This window comes from Galleria mellonella, unplaced genomic scaffold, assembly GCF_026898425.1.
Source record: "Galleria mellonella isolate WM207_F2 unplaced genomic scaffold, CSIRO_AGI_GalMel_v1 utg1267, whole genome shotgun sequence".
Taxonomy (NCBI): Eukaryota; Metazoa; Arthropoda; class Insecta; order Lepidoptera; family Pyralidae; genus Galleria; species Galleria mellonella.
The window spans coordinates 276,274-295,959 of NW_026441987.1; the positions used below are offsets into that span (position 1 = coordinate 276,274).

The 19,686-nt window shown below is 34.0% G+C and overlaps 1 protein-coding gene across 1 annotated transcript; it reads right to left on the bottom strand.

Moving 5' to 3' along the window:
* Positions 1 to 1,448: 1,448 nt before the first annotated feature.
* On the bottom strand, positions 1,449 to 19,625 carry LOC128201952 (uncharacterized). The gene is made up of 16 exons (XM_052900493.1): positions 19,519 to 19,625; positions 17,100 to 17,252; positions 16,789 to 16,876; positions 16,063 to 16,258; positions 14,570 to 14,767; positions 13,796 to 14,015; positions 12,644 to 12,863; positions 11,649 to 11,868; positions 10,773 to 11,031; positions 7,403 to 7,493; positions 5,646 to 5,841; positions 5,100 to 5,294; positions 4,276 to 4,498; positions 3,422 to 3,641; positions 3,045 to 3,264; positions 1,449 to 2,774 (listed from the first exon to the last, which is right to left on the bottom strand). The coding sequence occupies exons 2-16, from the start codon at positions 17,247 to 17,249 to the stop codon at positions 2,510 to 2,512; spliced, it is 2,961 nt and encodes a 986-aa protein (XP_052756453.1). The 5' UTR covers positions 17,250 to 17,252; positions 19,519 to 19,625; the 3' UTR covers positions 1,449 to 2,509.
* Positions 19,626 to 19,686: the final 61 nt, after the last annotated feature.

Consider the following 19,686-nt stretch of genomic DNA (forward strand, 5'->3'; position numbering starts at 1 on the left):
CGCAATTATATATTAGAATTATAACAACGTAATACATATAATTTAATAAAAAAAAGAGCATGTAAAGCAGTTTGAAATATTTAAATACAGTAAACCTATTTCTGAAATTTAAACAATTTTGAATCTTCATGCTAGATAGATGTGAATGTTTCAAGGATATTTTTTGTTTTCTCAAACTGTTCTCTTCCTTTATATTTTTTTTTTATCTTTATTTATTTAGGGACTTTTGTCCTTTTAGGCACGTCAGTTCCATCATACCTTAATTAGGACATCATTCGATATATTTTAACAATCAAAAGATACCACCCACAAAATCAAATAACATGAACGAAAGGAATGTCGTGGAACAATTATATTATTTACATAGGTGGAAGAGAGAGAGAGAAAACCTAATAACTTATGGTCAGATGTTATATTAAAATTACATGCTACATTAAAACCTTCATCCAACTGTATCATACACCGGGGGAAAGGAATTGTTAGCAACGGAGTTTGACAGCCCCATTGTTAGCAATATGCCTTATTAGGTTGGCCTCCACGTAGTTCCCCCTAGAAACCATTGTGAACAATTCTTGTTGAATTCGTCACGATAGGCTAACTGACCTACTTCATCCTCACCTATCATCCTTCACTGGTGCCCCGCCGATGTATACCGATAGCGCGGGTGGGGTTGCCATTCCATTATCATCCATTAAAAAAAAAAACATATCATACACCAGGCTCGCGTCGTCAGACGAGGGGTCTGCTAGAATGGCATGAAACATTCCTATATTATCTTTATTAATCCGTAACTTATTAATCACTTCTTTCCTCTCGTGGTTGTTCTTGGCGCATTCCATCAGGACGTGTTGAATATCATGTGATTGTTGACACCTAATGTTCCTACCAATACTCTATCTAACTCTGTATGTGTTCGTAAATTAAAAATCGAAAATGTAAAAAAAAATCTGAACATTAATATAACAATCTGAAATTTTACTAGTTTTTAAAACAAAACTAGTCATTAACGTACCTAGAAACAGTTTCTTCCTTACGTTAAAGAATAATTTATGTTTTAACTCGAATATAATTTGATTACGGTATAATAAATAAAATGACATGTAGCATATGTTGTTGACTCTTTTTAGAAGTACATATTGGAAGTAAGATAGATGTAAATCACTTTGGTCCTGTCATGTTGTACCAAACATAAAATGGTATTTATAATAATTGTATTAGCTTCGTTATAATTTGCTTACATTTGAGAACAATAATAATTTTGTATACGACTTTCAATTGTTGTTAATTATAATATATAAATGCATGTTTATTTATATATTAAAATAGTTGAGTTGAAAATGTTAAGTTGAATCATTTAGTTTGATTACAAAAAAATCGTTCTATGTAACAATGCAGCCAATTTAGAAGTGCTAATTTCTATTTCTTTTTTTTTTTGGCCAGACACAGTATGGACGGTATCTCAAAAATTTGAGAAATATTATTTAAAAACATTAATTTTATAGATTGCTTTAGATCGATTTTGAAGTGCACTTCTATAAACCAATCTCTACAATAAAAATTTTAATATGTAGTTTTAGCGTCCGTATAGACACTGGACGCGAGTGTTCTATGGCGTTACATTGACTTTTATGACCAATCTTCCGCGCAATGTGATCAGTACGGGGGTTATTTACTTGTTATTATTATTTTTAATTTTTATTTTCTTTGACCAAATGTGATAATTAAATGGTGATGGTTAATATAATTTAATTGCAAATAAATGGTGTCTATATATATATAAGAAATAATAATGTATGTTCAATTGAAAAAAATCTTTATGTATATTATTATGGTAGATATAATTGTCAAGACATTTTCTTATTCTGTTCCTAAAAATATTGTGGTTAATTTATCTTGTGAGTTAAACAAAGAATTCTCATGTTGTGATTTGCAATAAAATAAAATAAAGAATTATATAAAAAAAAAAAAAAAACATGAAAATCACTTTCTTATGCAAATAAATGCATTACTAATTTCACGTACTTTTGTTATATTAGGTTTACTAAGTTAATATATGTTAGTGCATGTAAAGTAACTATAAAATGATCAACTATAAAATCGTCATCAAATCGTATCAGACTGTTATCAAAAATACTATGTAAACCTTACTTTCAATTGTTTATTAAAATAAAAAAATTAATTACAATGCAGTTTTTTAAATAATCGAATACATCTTTATTAACGAATAATTGAGAATAATTAATTTACATTTAATATAAAAAATGATAATACAATTTTTATTATAATTAATTGAATATTGTTAAGTATTAATGCCTAGTATTATTATTTGTGATTCCGATTAAACAATAAGTTTTATTTTTTGACATTAAATATATGTAATTATGTTATTAATATAAATTGTATTCAAATGTTTGTCTTTCAATGAACCTTCGTTACCGAAATGAGATGACAATCGGAAATCTTTTAATCTTTAACCGTTTCAAAATCTTTAATATATTTTGAAACGGTTTTAATTACTTTTTTCTTTCTTTTTACTCTTACATTTCTTATAAATAATTTTTATTACAACAAAGAAGGTTATATTGACTATAGTAAGTAAAAAAATCAGATCGAGGTAGTACTTCTGGTAGCACGGCACGTGCAGCGCAGGCGAGCGGAGGTGTGCGGCGCCGCGCGTGCTCGCCACGTGCCGCACCCAGTGCACCAGCTCGCGGCCCGGCGACACCGGCCGGTCGTGGTATATGGCTGACAGCTCCTTTGCCCTCTGCCTGTATCTGGAGCCAAATATTAAAAAACGTTAATACACTGTGTTCTCCTTCAGAAAATAATAAATTTCTGTTATATAGGTTACCCTTTTTGTACTATTGATTTTCTATCAGACTGTATGTGTAATTATTAATAAAAAAATATCGGCAGTGAAAAGAGGTATATCTTTACTAGACACGCAATACTGAGAAGAGGTGGAAAAAACCCTCTCTTACCCCCAGGGGGAAAGTTGGTAGGGACTAGTGGAACTGGCCATTCTTGATAAGGATTTTACTTACTTTGGCTCATTAAGCATCCTGTCAATAGCTGTTTTCAAGTCGCTCGCTAAATTACGAGTAAAATGAACTCTGATAGCGTAACCTCTACTGACTGCTTTCTCTACGTTCACGAATTGGTCCATATAAATCGGTATGCCGATGATAGGTATTCCAAAGTGAACAGACTCGCTCGATGACAACTGGCCTCCGTGGGAGATGAAGAATAAACATTTTGGATGAGTTGAAAGAGAAACAATGTTACCTTTACACTAGGGTACTCAGAAATCGAAAGTGTAACTTAATAGATTCAAAACAGCAAATGAACGTTGAAGATGGAATTGCCAAATCTCGGTTTTAAAGTAGATTTTTAAGCATTATATATATATCAGTATACTAACCTAAAATGCTTGGTTGTGGTGCCCAGGACATGATATGTACGTTTTTGGGCAAATTATGTAGTTTCTCCTCAAACTTCCATATTACAGTTTGCTTTAAACTCCCAAATATTTTTAGAATATTTTCAACTATAGGTTTAGGTATGTCTTTGCTTTTTAGTGTTGAACCCATGCTGAAATAAATAACACCGTTTGTTGAACTGTCCATTAGACTCTGCAAATCCTGAAAATAAACAAATAATGATCTTACTAGATATTACACAATCCTATAATAAATGCGAAAGTTTGTAAAGATGGATGAATGGGCAGATGGATATTTAATACTTTTTTATAGAAAAAATACTAAACGTATTGGAATAAAATTTGATACACGCATAGGTTATATCCTAACTTAGCATACTCGTATAGGATACTTTTTTTATTGATGGATGTAGGTGAATCGGCGGGATACAATTAAGAAAAAAATAAATGCATTTATAATATGACTAATCAGAGATTTCGTTATTCCTTGTTCTTAATGCCTAATGTAAATGCTAAAGTAAAAGGAATACAGATACCAAGAAAATAAATAAAAGCCTGTTTCCCATTAAGGTAGGCAGAAACAATGGAATGCCAAATGTTTCTATTCAAACAAGCATCTTTCGCTTCTTCTACATTCGTCAATCTTTTCATACACGCTTGCTAGTTATGGGTATTTATAATTTCGTCCTTTTTCAGCACGTCGCCTATGAGGTAGCATTCCTTTTTATTTTCCAAAACATTCCCAAAATATTAATTTGATTTAATTTGGCTTTTCTTATTAGAAACCTGTGCTCAGCCCAGTGAGATGTTATAATTTATTACGGTGAGTGGTATACCTTCGGCAGTGGTTGTGTGTGAGTTGCAATGTGATAGCCACCAATCAACTTAAAGTTTTGTGGGGTACTCGGTATATTACCGAACGCGTTGTAGTCATTGGCCAGTATCATCGAAGCATTATAAATTAACTCATGATAATTCGGCAATGTTCTGCCTCGTTTCTCTATAAGTGGGCCGAAATATTTCTCATATGTATATATTTCTTTTGGTGTGGTTGAATACCTGAAATTTTAATTTGTCACATACATTTTTTTTGGGTTGACTGAAAGAGATATTTTTTTTTTATGCTGCGTAAGCTCTTTTAAATCGCTATAACAATATGTATATATATTTAAACGTACTATGCCTCAAAATTACATGGTCATTAAAAAGCCTGTTTATTTATTTTTTGCATAAATAAAATGCTTATTTAAATAGTCAAACTGTAAGATATTGAGCATAGGCTTCTCTTATGAGGAAAAGGAGTAGTTTAGTCCTCAGAAACTTTAACGCATTTTTTTTATACAGCTTAGAATGGCAAACAAGCTGACGGCCCACCTGATAGAAAATGGTAACCGTCGCCTATAGACATGAGCAGTATGAAAATAAGTATGACTAAACAAATATAGTTCTTACCAGGTAGGAATTACTATTTTTTGTTCATATGAGAATGTTGCCTTCTAATGTTAAGAGTTTCTAGGCTTCCTACGTTGTACGTGAAGGTTTTGTTCATCAAAAGACAGCCTTATCTGCCCTCCCGTACAATAGCAACCGAATAGCAATCATCCAAATATTCTAAATTTCAATAATTTGAAAGCCAGAAACAGAAAATTACAATACGAACCATTTTATCCATTGCCACTTTATCTGCGCCCATAATTCCTGAAGCCTCACAATAAAATTAAACGGTGGTAAATTAAACGAGAGGTAGTCAGCTGTGTACGCCGGATTGGTCGGTTCGTCGATCAGCCGTAAAACTTGCCAGTGTACTCCCATGGAATAACTCCAAATCATCGGACAATTGTAAAGTGCTGAAAATCTAAGATACACAAAATTATAAGGTTAGACTTTCGAGTTCCATATTGGCATTACTAAAGATACTAAAGCGACCGATGTAACCCGACGGATCAGCAACTTGAAGTGTCAATGGTTCGACCATATAGCTTGAAGAAGTGGTACCAATGAGGAAAAACAGTATCGAGTGGCAATCCCGTATAAGCAAATAAAGTGTGAGGACTTCTCACTATACATGGAGTCACTCCATCTCAAATGTGTTGTAAGAAATCAATGCATAGAACTGGTACGGGAGCGTTCCTTATTGTAGTTTATGCAGGAGGCCTATATTCAACAGTGAAGCGATTATGATATGAGTAATTAAAAAAATTCTTACGCAGCATATATTTCAGTTTCATATAAATCAGCAATCACGAGATCAAACTCTTGTTTGGGATCTTCCATCAGCGCTTTGACATCTTTGTTCTCAAAAGTCATGAATGCATTATACACAGCAAAGTCTTGCATAGCTTGAGCGTCATTTACTTCTATACCTTTGTCAATGACAGTGCTAATATCAAAAGCTCCACCATCTGCAATAATACGAGTTCTTACTTACTTTTATTTTTGCCAATGGGACAGAGGTTTCTATGTTGACGACTGTTGTACCAAGTCAAAAAAGGATGGTAAGTATTTTTAATTTATTTTTAATTTCGAGGGCTCTTATACTACAGAACATTTTATTTTTAATGTTATTTAATTAAATATTTAATTCTATCATACGATACATACAGCCAGATATATACACAGAGTTAAAAAAAATATAATTGATCCAATATGAGTTTGTAACTTTAATTATTAATTATGAATTTGGGCACATAAACTAAAAAAGATTATGTTCCCTCAAATGTTGCTTAATCTATAATAATCCTTAACTTTTGTGACATCGTTCTTTTATTCTTGCTTGACAATTATTATTTATTTAAATGTATTTAAAATTGTAATGTGATGACGATTAATGGTATAAAATGGACTTGATGTATAATGTGAACTATCTGTGTAACGACATATGTTTGTATGGCGTACAGGCTAAACATGCCGAACGATATTATATTGTCAACATCTGCATGTATTTATACGCATGTTTTACACATAAATAAATCTTGAATCTTGACTCTTAACAATTCAATATTAAAAATTACATGAAGTAGAACCGCCTTGTATAGAACTCACTACCTAGCAATAAACATTTATTAATGTTAATTCAACAGATTATTCAATATACAATATTTCCTATTATTTCTAATTATGTTATCAAAACTCAAATCTCTCACAAACACATCGTTTTATGTTGAGTTTAGAGTGCAAAAGTCCTGAGTTCGATTCTGGCAAAGAACAAACACTTAAGGATAATTTAAATTGCCGACTAACTGTCCGGTGAATGAAAACATTGATAACAAATCTTGACGGCGGTGATAGAGTCGTTCTCTATCACGTTGTATCCTATGCAATAATATAGGCATGTCGAATATTACGTTCGCAACAAGTACGTATCTCTGTCTAACTCGTTAGGGAATATAGTCGTGTCGTGAGTATATTTATTATTTAATTTTTAGAACACAGGGATGGGCTTCACCAAATGGTAAGTGACTACCGTCGCCCATTAGCACCTTCAACACCAAAGGAGTCGCAAGTGTGCTGCCAACCTTTTAAAAAAAGAATGTGCTATTTTTTTGAAAGTTATGATGTTGTATCGGTTCGGAAATACTGCTGCTATATATAATAATAATAATAAAAAACTACATAAATAAGATTTATTTGTGTAATTTGTTTTTCTTAAATTAAAATACCTATTTTCGTTTGCTACGCGCACCTTTTGTATGTAGCAAATTTGCCTTGTGGCCCAACATAGAATAGGCCACCCCTTACTTTCCTATGGGTGTCGTAAGAGGCAACTAAGGGAACTTAATGGTAGACAGATGGTCAGCAGCGTCCCTCTATAAACATTACCAGAGCCTAACTGCGGTTGCCAACCCGCATGCCAAGCGTGAGAACTACTGGCAAAACCCCCTAATAGACTTATGTTTAGCAATAAACAACGGCTGATATGATAATGTAGAAAAATTTAAATAATAGACTATTTCAAGAACTCACCTGGAAATGCGTCAAAGTTGCTCTTTATGTTTATTTGTCGCAGTTTTGTTTCGTCTTCATTTTCCAAAGGAAACCCTGTTATGTATGTTATCTAAAAAGTTGTTTATACTTATAGAATGTTTCAATTTATATATAAAATGCCGTGTGATCCCGGTATAGAATGGGCCACGCCTTCCTTTCCTATGAGTGTCGTTAGAGGCGACTAACTTAATAGTCAAGAGAGCAGCAGCGTCCCTATTAAAACACCACCAAAGCCAGACTGCAAACCCGCCTGCTAAACGTGAAATTATTGGCAAATACCATGGGAAGTGGCCTTCAGATTATAGTTCAAGACTTAATAATAGTCTATGTGGGAGATCTATGTTCAGCAGTGGACTATTAAAGGCTGATATAATGATGATTAACTCCTTCCTATCCTTATTAATAATTATAAATGGGAAAGTGGGCTTGTTCTTTTTATACAACTTAAAATGGCAACCTAACGGCCCACCTGATGGAAAGTGGACAGTGGTACCATGGACATAACAGAGTATACTGTTTCGCCCACGATACCCCCATGCATTGCCATTCCTGAGGACTCAGGTGTTATTCCTCTGTACCCAGTAAATTCACGCCATATCCCACCCTTCAAACCGAAACACAGCCATGCAAACACAGCTGCTTCACGATTGAAACACGAATGAGACAGAGGTACCCAAGCAATCGACTTTTGTACAAAGTCTCCCTCTGGTAAAATTGTTTGTTTGACTTTTGGTATTAAGGTAAGATTGGTGGAGCTGTTAAGCAGCAATCTGATAAAAAAGAAGTGGTCTCTGATAGCTGATATATGCGATAGGGAACAATTATTAAATAAGTCCGATATAAAGAAAAAAAAACATTTATTATATTATAATATATGAAGAAGACATGTTGGTGTTGTTCAGTAACAGATCTTCGTTGCTAATGTTGCCAATATATATATATATATATATATATATATATATATATATATATATATATATATATATATAATATATATAATAAATGAGATATGAAACAAGTAGTATTACTCAGCCGACAATGAACAATGATAAATGAGGATGAAATCAAGATAGATGGCTCATTATGATTAACCAGAAGTTAACCACGAAATCAACCTGATAGGAAGTAAAAAATATTAAAACGACCGTTTTTTTTTGCTGGGTGAAAATGGTATGGTAACCCCGCCTACGCTAACGGAATACGCTGGCGGAGCACCAGTGAAGGGTGATAGATGAGAATGAAAACAGGCCAGTTAGCCCATCATGATGAATTCATCAGGAATTAACCATGATAGTTTCCAGGGGGAACCGCGAGGAGGTCGACCTGGTTGGGTATATTATTAGCAATGGGATTCTCAGTCTTCATTACTAACAATCCCTTTCCCCCTTAAAACGACCGTTAATATGCCGCTCTGGTGATTGTTAGTCGTATCTAATGAATAGAGGTAAATCAAGGTTAATGAACAATAGCCATCTGTTGGTTTGGCCTTGGTTTTCGTCGATGAACTGTAGCGGAACGCATATCAAAATTAAGTAAGTTTCGGTTTGAAGAGTGGGATATGACGTGAATTTACTGGGTACAGAGGAATAACACCTGAGTCCTCAGGAATGGCAACGCATGGGGGGTATCATGGGCGAAACAGTATATTGTGTTATGTCCATGGTACTGCTCATGTCTATAGGCGACGGTTACCACTTTCCTTCAGGTGGGCCGTCAGCTTGTTTGCCATTCTAAGTTGTATAAAAATAAATAATAATGGATGAGATGATAATGATAGACCTAGCATTGCCAGATATCATTGGGGTCTTGAAGATCATTTCCCAGGAAACGTCAGACACCTTTTGCTTATAGCTGAAAGCTCCGCAATTGATCCTGAGTTGGGTGCCAGATGATTCAGAAATTGACACGTTCACCCCTCCGCCCCTCTAATTACGTAACTGACGATTGTTTATATTTCTACTAAATTATACATCCTAAAAATTAGACCTTAACGTAAGAGTGACAGACATAAAAAAAGTCATCTTTTTCTGTTCAAATAAGAATTTAGCTCGAAAAAGTGGCTAAAACTTAAATAAATATAAAGTCGAAATTCTCTGGATATTATTGTGTACTGTGTGTTACAATGGTAACTGCTGTCTGTTAAATGGGCCGTTGGTTTTATTATTATGAATATTTCAAGCAAGATTTATTTATTGTTATCTCAAAATATACTCAAAATATGTTCATGGTTTTTATGTGATGTGGTGGACAATGGCTAATGTAGCCAAATATACATGTTAGGTCATTGAAGTCACGGCCACGGGTCAATTATCTGATAGTAGTATAAATGTTTCCTATATACACCAATACTATAGGTCTTTCTTTTAGGGGGAAAAGGATTGTTAGCAATGGAGTTTGACAGCCCCATTGCTAGCAATATACCTTATTAGGTCGACCTCCACGTGGTTCCCCCTGGAAACCATCGTGAACAATTCTTGTTGAATTCGTCACGATGGGCTAACTGACCTGCTTCATCCTCACCTATCATCCCTCACTGGTGCCCCGCTGGTGTATACCGATAGCGCGGGTGGGGTTACCATTCCATTATCATCCATTAAAAAAAATATAGGTCTTTTTAATAGTTTTAAACAATATAAAAAAATATTGCTTCAGAATATTTTTATCTGACATGGAATTGCCAACAAGTTTATGAAAATTAATTTAAAAAATCGTGGTAACTACTGCAAAAACCCCTCAAGAAGAAGCTTATGTTCAGCAGACAGTTAATGGCTGATATGATAATGATGATGAAAATTAGTACCAACTCTCTTATAGACATGAACAGCATCAAAGCTCGCATGTAACCCACATGGGGGGCATCATGGGCGAAACAGTACACTCTGTTATGTCCATGGTACTGCTCATGTCTATAGGCGACGGTTACCACTTTCCATCAGATGGGCCGTCAGCTTGTTTGCAATTCTAAGCTGTATAAAAAAAATGCGTTGAAGTTACTGAGGACTAAAATACTTCTCTTCCTCATAAGAGAAGCCTATCCTCAATATCCTACAGTTTGACTATTTAAATAAGCATTTTATTTATGCAAAAAATAAATAAACAGGCTTTTTAATGACCATGTAATTTTGAGGCATAGTACGTTTAAATATATATACATATTGTTATAAAGATTTAAAAGAGTAAGCGTTGAATTTTTTGCAGGCTCTTCTCAACAGATAACTTTCAGAACTGTGCAGTAGATTTAAAAAAAAATACGATTTAAAAGTATTTGTAAACAAGTCTATGTTATTTGTACAAAGATGATTTAAATTTGAATAATGATCGAGATAGGAAATTATAAATTTATTTAATCTCTTTTCTTCTTTGTACTTCTCTTGTTGGAACAGAACAAACATTTAATAAGTTGTTTAACAGCTATTACAATAGCTATAATAAGTGCTGCCAGATCCAAGTAGTACTTCTGGTAGCACGGCACGTGCAGCGCGGGCGAGCGGAGGTGTGCGGCGCCGTGCGTGCTCGCCACGTGCCGCACCCAGTGCACCAGCTCGCGGCCCGGCGACACCGGCCGGTCGTGGTATATGGCTGACAGCTCCTTTGCCTTATTTTTGTACCTGTAAATGTTAGTTTTTTTATCAAATTGCATCTATACCTTTTTTGTACCAACGAAAATGGTCATTTAAAAACTACCCTCATATTTAAAAACTACCCTCATATTTATAAAAACTAAAACCTATTTCAACTATTACAGTGTTTTTTATTTACAAATTGAGATATTGTCGCAACAAAAAAAGAAACACAAAATACTGCATTGGCTGAAAGAGTTTTATAAGAGTTTTTTCTCTCTTAAGTTAGTTAAACTTTAAATAGTGGAAGGTTTTCAATTCGTTTATATTTTTTTTTATTTTACGCCATTTACAATATTTTTCACTAATTCGAACCTATTTTTGATAATTGTTTTTAAGTCCCCAAGGAGAGATAACATCAAGTAAGCGGCAGATCGGTTTGCGATCAAAGCAAAGCTAAAACCTTGACTGATATGAGTAAAAACACATTACATCGACTTCTAATAGTGATAAGGGCAGGATAATAATGATGATAATGTTTTTGTTGTTGATAAAGTTTGCTCCCATGTTAGTTCCATATTGTCACAATAATTAAGGTGCTGATTTCATGGAGCAAAACCTAATAAGCAAGCAACGGAAGATTCATAAGTTGTAATCATACTTACCTAGGATCATTGAGAACGTCAATAATAGCACGCTTGAGTTCCTTAACCATAAAGTAGGACAGATCTACTCTTTTAGCATATCCCTTCTTTACAGCCCTGTCAATGTTCACAAACTGATCACCAAAAGCCGGGATCCCTATCACAGGCTTTCCAAAATGGATGGCTTCGGTCGTAGAAAGTAAACCACCGTGAGTGATAAACAGAACGCAATTCGGATGAGCTGAAATTTTTATAAATATTCCATTTACCAAAGCAAGATTTAGTACAAAAGTTGTCTGTCACTGCTGTCTGTTACATATTTCTGGCGCTAATTTTTTTTTATATTAGAAATGATATAGGTGCAAATTGAACGAATCGAACAGTAACCTTGTGTATTATCAATATATGTTAGCGAGCCACCAGTGAGACATTATAGGTGATAAGGAAAGTAGGTCAGTTGACTCTTCATAAGGAACCATTATGGTTTTCAGGAGGAACTGCGTGGAAGTCGACCTGATAAGGTACATATCTAGCAATGAAACTTTTACACTCCGTTACTAACAATCTCTTTCCCCTCTCTGCACCCAAGTAGCTGTACTTACATGACTGTGTTTCAGCATGAGAATACCATACCATAGGTATCATAACAGGTTACTTGAAATAAGCCTTCCCTTGAGGGAGTTTACCAGTAGTTATCATGATTGGCAGGCGAGTTGGCAACCGCAGTCAAGTTTTGGTGGTGTTTTAAGAAAGACGCTGCTGGCCATTTCTCGACCATTAAGTTTCTCTAGTTGCGTTTTAAAGGTACACCATCTCGCTACGGTAAAGGAAGGGGTGACCCATTCTTTGCTGGGACTACATGCCCACTATATAGGCCTATACATATAGTATACGTTTATCAAATTTCATAGTAATTGGTTACGCTGTAAAGGCTCTAAATGAGAAATAAATTTCCTTTTACATTTATAATATTAGTAAGCAAATAAGAAAAAAGATAAATAAATAAACTTAGGTACCTAAAATACTTTGCTGCGGGGCCCAATTAACAATACGAACGTTTGACGGCACGTTAGGTAGTTTCTCCTCAAATTTCCATAGTACCGTCTGTTTCAGACTAGCGAATACACCTAACAAGCCTTGTTTTATTACGCTCGGTAGATCTTTACTCTTGACGTTCGTTCCCAGGCTGAAGTAGATAAGGCCATTTTTTGCATTATCCAACAATTGTTTAAGATCCTATAAAAAAAAATCAGTTTATTAATTGTAGTTAATTTATGTTAGATTTGTCATTATCAAGTTGTTACATTTGTAAAAAATCTTAGTATTATGTTTATTTTGTGATGTGAAAATTTAAGATTGAGCAAATACCAAATTTATATTAGGAAACTAGTAGTATAAATGTAATATATATTTATATTAGTTATACTACAACAAAACAGTAAGTATCATGCTCTACATGAGGGAGACTTTGTACAAAAGTCGATTGCTTGGGTATCTCTGTCCCATTCGTGTTTCAACCGTGAAGCAATTGTGTTTGCATGGCTATGTTTCGGTTTGAAGGGTGGGATATGGCGTGAATTTACAGGGTACAGAGGAATAACACCTGAGTCCTCAGGCATGGCAACGCATGGGGGGTATCATGGGCGAAACAGTATATTCTGTTATGTCCATGGTACTGCTTTGTCTATAGACGACAGTTACCACTTTCCATCAGGTGGGCCGTCAACTTGTTTGCCATTCTAAGTTGTATAAAAAAAAAACATGATTCTTATTTAAAAATAATAGATTGGAATAATAATGTACCCAATATCATCTTGTAAACGTAACGTAAAATTAGTAATAGAAAGAGTTTGTTGCTAATAATTAAATTGGTAATTTGATAAAATCTATAGAATATAAATAATAGAAGCGGTAACATGCATCATGCACGTTGCAAAGTTCATAAGGCTTGAGACCATTTGGGTATAAATCCAATAAGTTTTTTCATAGAGACTACAGCATAGGGTTGTCTAAAAGTCCGTACCACATTTTCTTCAGGGTTAGCAACGCGTATATGTAACAGCTACAGTCACAATCTATTATCAGGCGGGCTGTATGATTGTTTATAAATTTGTCTATGCAAGAAATTGTTACAAAAAATAAGAAAATGTTTCATCAACATAACGTACGGCTGGTAATAGCTTCACATCTTCATTCACATGATATCCGCCAATTGGTATGTAATTCTGCGGTAACCTTATAGCTTGACCAATAGACACGTGCGAATTGCTTAGAACTAGAGACGCGTTGGACACCACATCATAAAATGAAGGTACAGCTTTCCCTCGTTGAATCAAATACGGTGTAAATATTCTTTTATAATCTGTCTCATATTTCCCATTGAGATAGCTAAAAACATAAATAAAGATTTCAGGTCGTTGATTTACCTAACATCATCTTTCTGAAATTGTCATCATCGGCTATACGTGAAAAATCAAACACTGGATACTCGTATTTCTCTGAGCATACCAGAGTCCAATATGGATGCTTACTGCCGCCATTCAGTTTAGTTTGTTAACGGTATTTTACATATCTATACAACTATTTAGTTTTTGTTCCCAATGAATAATAGATCCTTGCTGGCCAAACTGTGTCTTATGATTGGATAGCCCAAATCTGTTAAAATTCAGGTACACTGGCATAACAAATTCAAAAACATACATTAAGGTTTTATATAGAAATCTACTAGAAGTTGGCCACAGCTTTGCATGCGAGTGTTATTTCCATTTAAGTTTTAATTTTCAAAAATTTGCGGACACTTACGGTGAAGTAAACCTATGTTCTAAATTTCAGCTTTCTTAGTAGTTTTGGTTATGTGTGATAGACAGATAGTATTAACAATTTTATATGTATAGATAGGTACTGATAAGGTTAATAAGTTTTTTTTTCTAAGATATACTTACAAAGTCTGGAAAATCCTTACTAAAATCTGACTAAATAAGCCTTCCACTCGCTCCAGGAAAGAAAATGGCGGTATAGCACTGGACGCAAGGTCTGCCGTGTATGACGGATTTGTTGGTTCATCCACTAGAGACAGAGACATCATATGGGGCTCCATAGTAGACACCCAAATTAACGGACAATCGTATAAAGTTGCTACCCTAAAAAGACAAACAGATTTAGACACTTTTCATTGTTCTCTACAAAAGAATATAATTAATAGACAGTTAAAACAATTTTTTAAATAAAAAAATATATATGCACATTACAGTACTATTAGAACCTTCTATGGCTAATAGCCATTAACATCCAACTGCCATTTTGTTCACGCAAGTTTTGGGATACGTGTTTAACCATCAGGCAAATTATTACAAGTTTGCTCGGAGTCTAATGTTAACCGTTTGAGTGCCGAACGCAAAACGTGCGTTAACAAAATGACAGTCGGAGATTGGGGGCATTACAATAGTAATACTAATAGAGACATCTATCGACAGTTGTTGTTGTGGTTTTTCATCCATATTATGTAGAAATATTTGGTAAATTGTCATGATTGTTTATAGACAACAGTGTCACAGACCAGAGAGACTATGAAAGCTTCCATTAATGCATTCATTAACAAACCCGTACTTATCTATTTATAGATCTGTTTGTCACTCATCTTGAGGGTTATATAGTTTTAAGATATCTATAAATCATGAACCATGGACATAACAAAATATACTGTGTGGGCATGTAGACGATTTTTCTTTTTAGTCCTCTTGAAAATTCCTAAAGATGTTAGGCGTGTATGGTTGTTGCTAGGGAAGGGCATTGATGGGCAACACTCTACCTTAAAAGGAAATGTCTCAAGAAAATTAGACAGATTCGTTTTTCAAAGTTAGTTAACTATGGCTTCTGCTCTACCAAAAAAAGTATTTTTCCCTACATTAAACTTGGATTTAGCTATAACCCTAACCGCGTGATTTTTATTATTTTGAAAAATATTTATTTAGCTTTATTTTAATTTTATTTTTTAGCTTTTTGTCCACTGCTTTATACGCATGGTTTCAGTAGCAAAAAAACCTATAACGCAGACCACTTCTAGATAGCGTATTACGATATTCATGCGTCGGAATTTAAGTTAGACCTTCAGAAATACAACTGTGAAAACCGCATCCAATTTGGTAGAGTATATTTTGCGTAATGTAAGACACAGACATAAAATTTCTAAAAATTATTTTTTTGGCCTTATTTATTTACTTAACTAATCTTATTAAGATATAATATTGTTATAATATAGTTCCTCATATTATTTTTTCTTAAATATCTTAGATGTATAAACACAGTCTTGATATGATTTTATTATAACAATAAAATTTAAAAGACTACACAAAAAGTATAGTCAAGTTAAAAAATTCCATTTTTTTCAAATTAATTAAATTGGCCATGTAATTTCCCATTTCTGGACTTTACTTACCCAGCGTAGATATCGCTGAACATCCATTCAGCTATCACTACATCAAACTTTTGATTTGTGTCCTTAAACAACTCGGCCACATCGGAGTTCTCTAATGTCCGATATGCCAGTTCGGCCATATAATTAAACATTGTTATAGGAGATCTTAGGTGACTAGTATTGTCTAAAATTGACTGTATATTGTATAGATCTAAATCAGAAAATTGTTGTTAAAATGAAGAAGAATAATTAAACTGTTTTAATTTGTATGATTTAGGAGTGTATCAAAGAAAGACCTTAGCATAGATAGAGAGTAATGTAATGTAAACCTAATATATTTTTCGCGCTTAGCCTCTTATTTGGGCCATTGTGCATATGAGTTATGGCTAGTACAGCCAGCCCAGCTCCGCCCAGAAGCACAAAAGCTTCCTGGGATCTTCACAAGGTTCTACGGAGCGACCTCACTGTTCCGAGGATTTCTAAACGTTGAGAGGAGTTTCACATTCCAGGATTACGTGAACAGCCGTTTCTTCGGCGTCAAAACAGCTTCGACATAGAGGGCTGTCTGTGGCTACTATTGTATATAAATGTTTGTTTACTGGACATTGGCCCGTTATTGTCTAGATGTTATTGTCTTAGATATATATATCAAACCATAATAAACGCATTCTATCGTAATATTTTGTTAAATAAAAGTATTAAATTAGAAAGAGACAGAAATATGTAGAAAAATACAATAATACTTACGGGATTGAACATTTAAATTTTCACTGACGTCGATCTGAGTCAAATTCGGATGAGAATTTTTACTAATGAATGGTGTTACAAAAATAACCTAAAAATTAAAACAATATAAATATATTAAAATGTTACGTCAAAGTCATTAAATAAACAAAAATAACAAAAAAAATTTATGGTTTTTGGTACGCTTGTTGGTTATCTTGATTTTTATAGTAAAAATAAATAAATAAATAAATAAATAAGAGGTAGTTGCTAAATAAAGTAAATATGTTATTTCATAAAATATACATTCTTCAAATCAAGTAATATGTATGTACCTCGTGACCAGCATTTAGTAAATGTCTAGCCATATTTTCCCCCAGGATATTGTGACTTAAACCAGGCATTGGAAATAAAAGCAAAATTCTGTACGCATCACACATTTGCAATATGAAAATTACAAAAACAGCGGACGCGTGTCGTAACATTTTCTGAAAATAAAAACGTAAATTCTTAAATAACATTAATGCAAAAATTGTTTGTATTATTTTTACTTATTACCAACTAATCTACTATACCAATTTGCTACAAATTAATATTAAAAGATTACAATGCAGTCGCGAGATAGCGTTATTATAATATCATTTTCATTAATTTTGTACACAAAAAAATGTGAATTGAAAAATAGACATAATCGTGGCCTACTAGTACGTAATTATTCCGACTAATAAGATGAAAATGGCCATATTAATATACTAGCTGTATCCCGCAATTTTGCCCGCTAGATTGGAATATAACGTACGTCAGTAGCAAATTTTGGGGGGGAAAGGGATTGTTAGTAATGGAGACTAAGAATCCCATTGCTAGCAATATACCCAAACAGGTCGACCTCCTCGCGGTTCCCCCTGGAAACTATCATGGTTAATTCCTGATGAATTCACCATGATGGGCTAATTGGCCTGTTTTCATTCTCATCTATCACCCTTCACTGGTGCTCCGCCGGCGTATCCCATTAGCGCAGGCGGGGTTACCATTCCATTTTCACCCATCAAAGAAAAAGTAGCAAATTTTAATTGAAATCAATTGAGTACTTTATGCTTCATTCAACCATCCATTCATCGTTATAAACTTTCCCATTTATTATACGTGTGTTAATAGGATAAATAATCAATTTGATTTTGTTTTTTCTTCTTATTTTAAAATACATATAATATTTTTTATCCCGATAAAAAAAATTATATCCGGTAGGAGGCAAAACAACATTTATTGGTTCAGTTAATATAAGTGTTATTAAAAAAAACTTATAGTTTGGTTTCGATAGTAATTAATGAAAATGTAAACAAACAATGAATTAACACGACCATAAAACAATGATGTTCAATAGTAGAAACCAATCAGGTGGTCAATCAACCAACCTTTCCATCAGGTGGGCCGTCAGCTTGTTTGTCATTCTAAGTTGTATTAAAAAAAATACATATGACTTCGCTTGTGTGACCGGTATATATTTACTGACCGGTATAAAAAATAGTCTATATTCTTCTCCTATGCTACGTGTATACCAAGTTTCATAATGATTAATTAAGCCGTTAAGGCATTATAAGGTCTCAAATCAATAAACAAACTCATTTTCACATTTGTAATATTTGTAACAATTTTTTTTTATTGGATAATAATGGAATGGTAATCTCGCCTGCGCTATCGGTATACGCTGGTGAGGCACCAGTGAGGAATGATAGGTGAGGATAAAAAGACATTGTGATAAATAGACTTAGAATTTAAGATGATAGTTCCGAACTCAGAACCGCGTGGAGGCCGACCTGATAGGGTATATTGCTAGCAATGGAGCCATTAGACCTTTAGACGTTACTAACAATGCCTTTCCCTATAAGAATATTTGTTATATATACGCACTTATACTTTATATAAACAAATTTTTTTCTTTCAAGCTTTACTCCCAGCAGTATTTGGGTCGAGTCTGATTAATTCTATATTTTTTTTTGATGGGTGAAAATAGTATGGTAACTCCGCCTGCGCTAACGGGATACGCTGGCGGGGCACCAGTGAAGGGTGATCGATGAGAATAAAAACAGGCCAGTTAGCCCATCATGATGAATTCATCAGGAATTAACTATGATAGTTTCCAGGGAGAACCGCGTGGAGGTCGACCTGGTTGGGTATATTGCTAGCAATGGGATTCTCAGTCTCCATTACTAACAATCCCTTCCCCCCCCCCCTAATTATATGTTTTCAAACAATATTTTAACTTTGAAATAAAATCATAACTATGTACATACTTAGAGAGAAGGTTATGCATTGTTAGTAATCGGGTCTAATGAATCCATTGCTAGCAATACACCCTATCAGGTCGACCTCCACGCGGTTCCCCTTGTAAACCATCGTGGTTAATTCTAGTGGAATTCGTCACGATGGGCTAACTGACCTGCGGGTCTACCATGAAATGAAATTCCGAAATTTCGAATTCAATTTTGTGTTTTTGTTTATACCAAAATCGGATCAATAAATGGAATTTAACATTTCGTTCGTCATACATCCTATCATAAAAGTCCAAAAGAACAATATTTTAACATTTTTAATATTTCCAAACGGCATGTATTATGTAATTTTAACATCAAATTTGTGTTTCTTATGGCTCCGAAGTTTCGGAAAACACTTCATGGTAGGCCCTCTGCTTTATAGCGTAAGCGGGGTTACCATTCCATTATTACCCATTAAAAAAAAAAAAAACTATGTACATAAGAGACAGATGACGTCACTTTTTCCTTATCAACATAAATTCGACACAAAACTTGCTCAAATTACAAAAACAAACTATTAACTACACTGGCACAATCAGTACTATTTACTTCATAATACTAAGTAATATTTGGATTAAATTACGTAAATTATCATTTTTATCTGTTGATA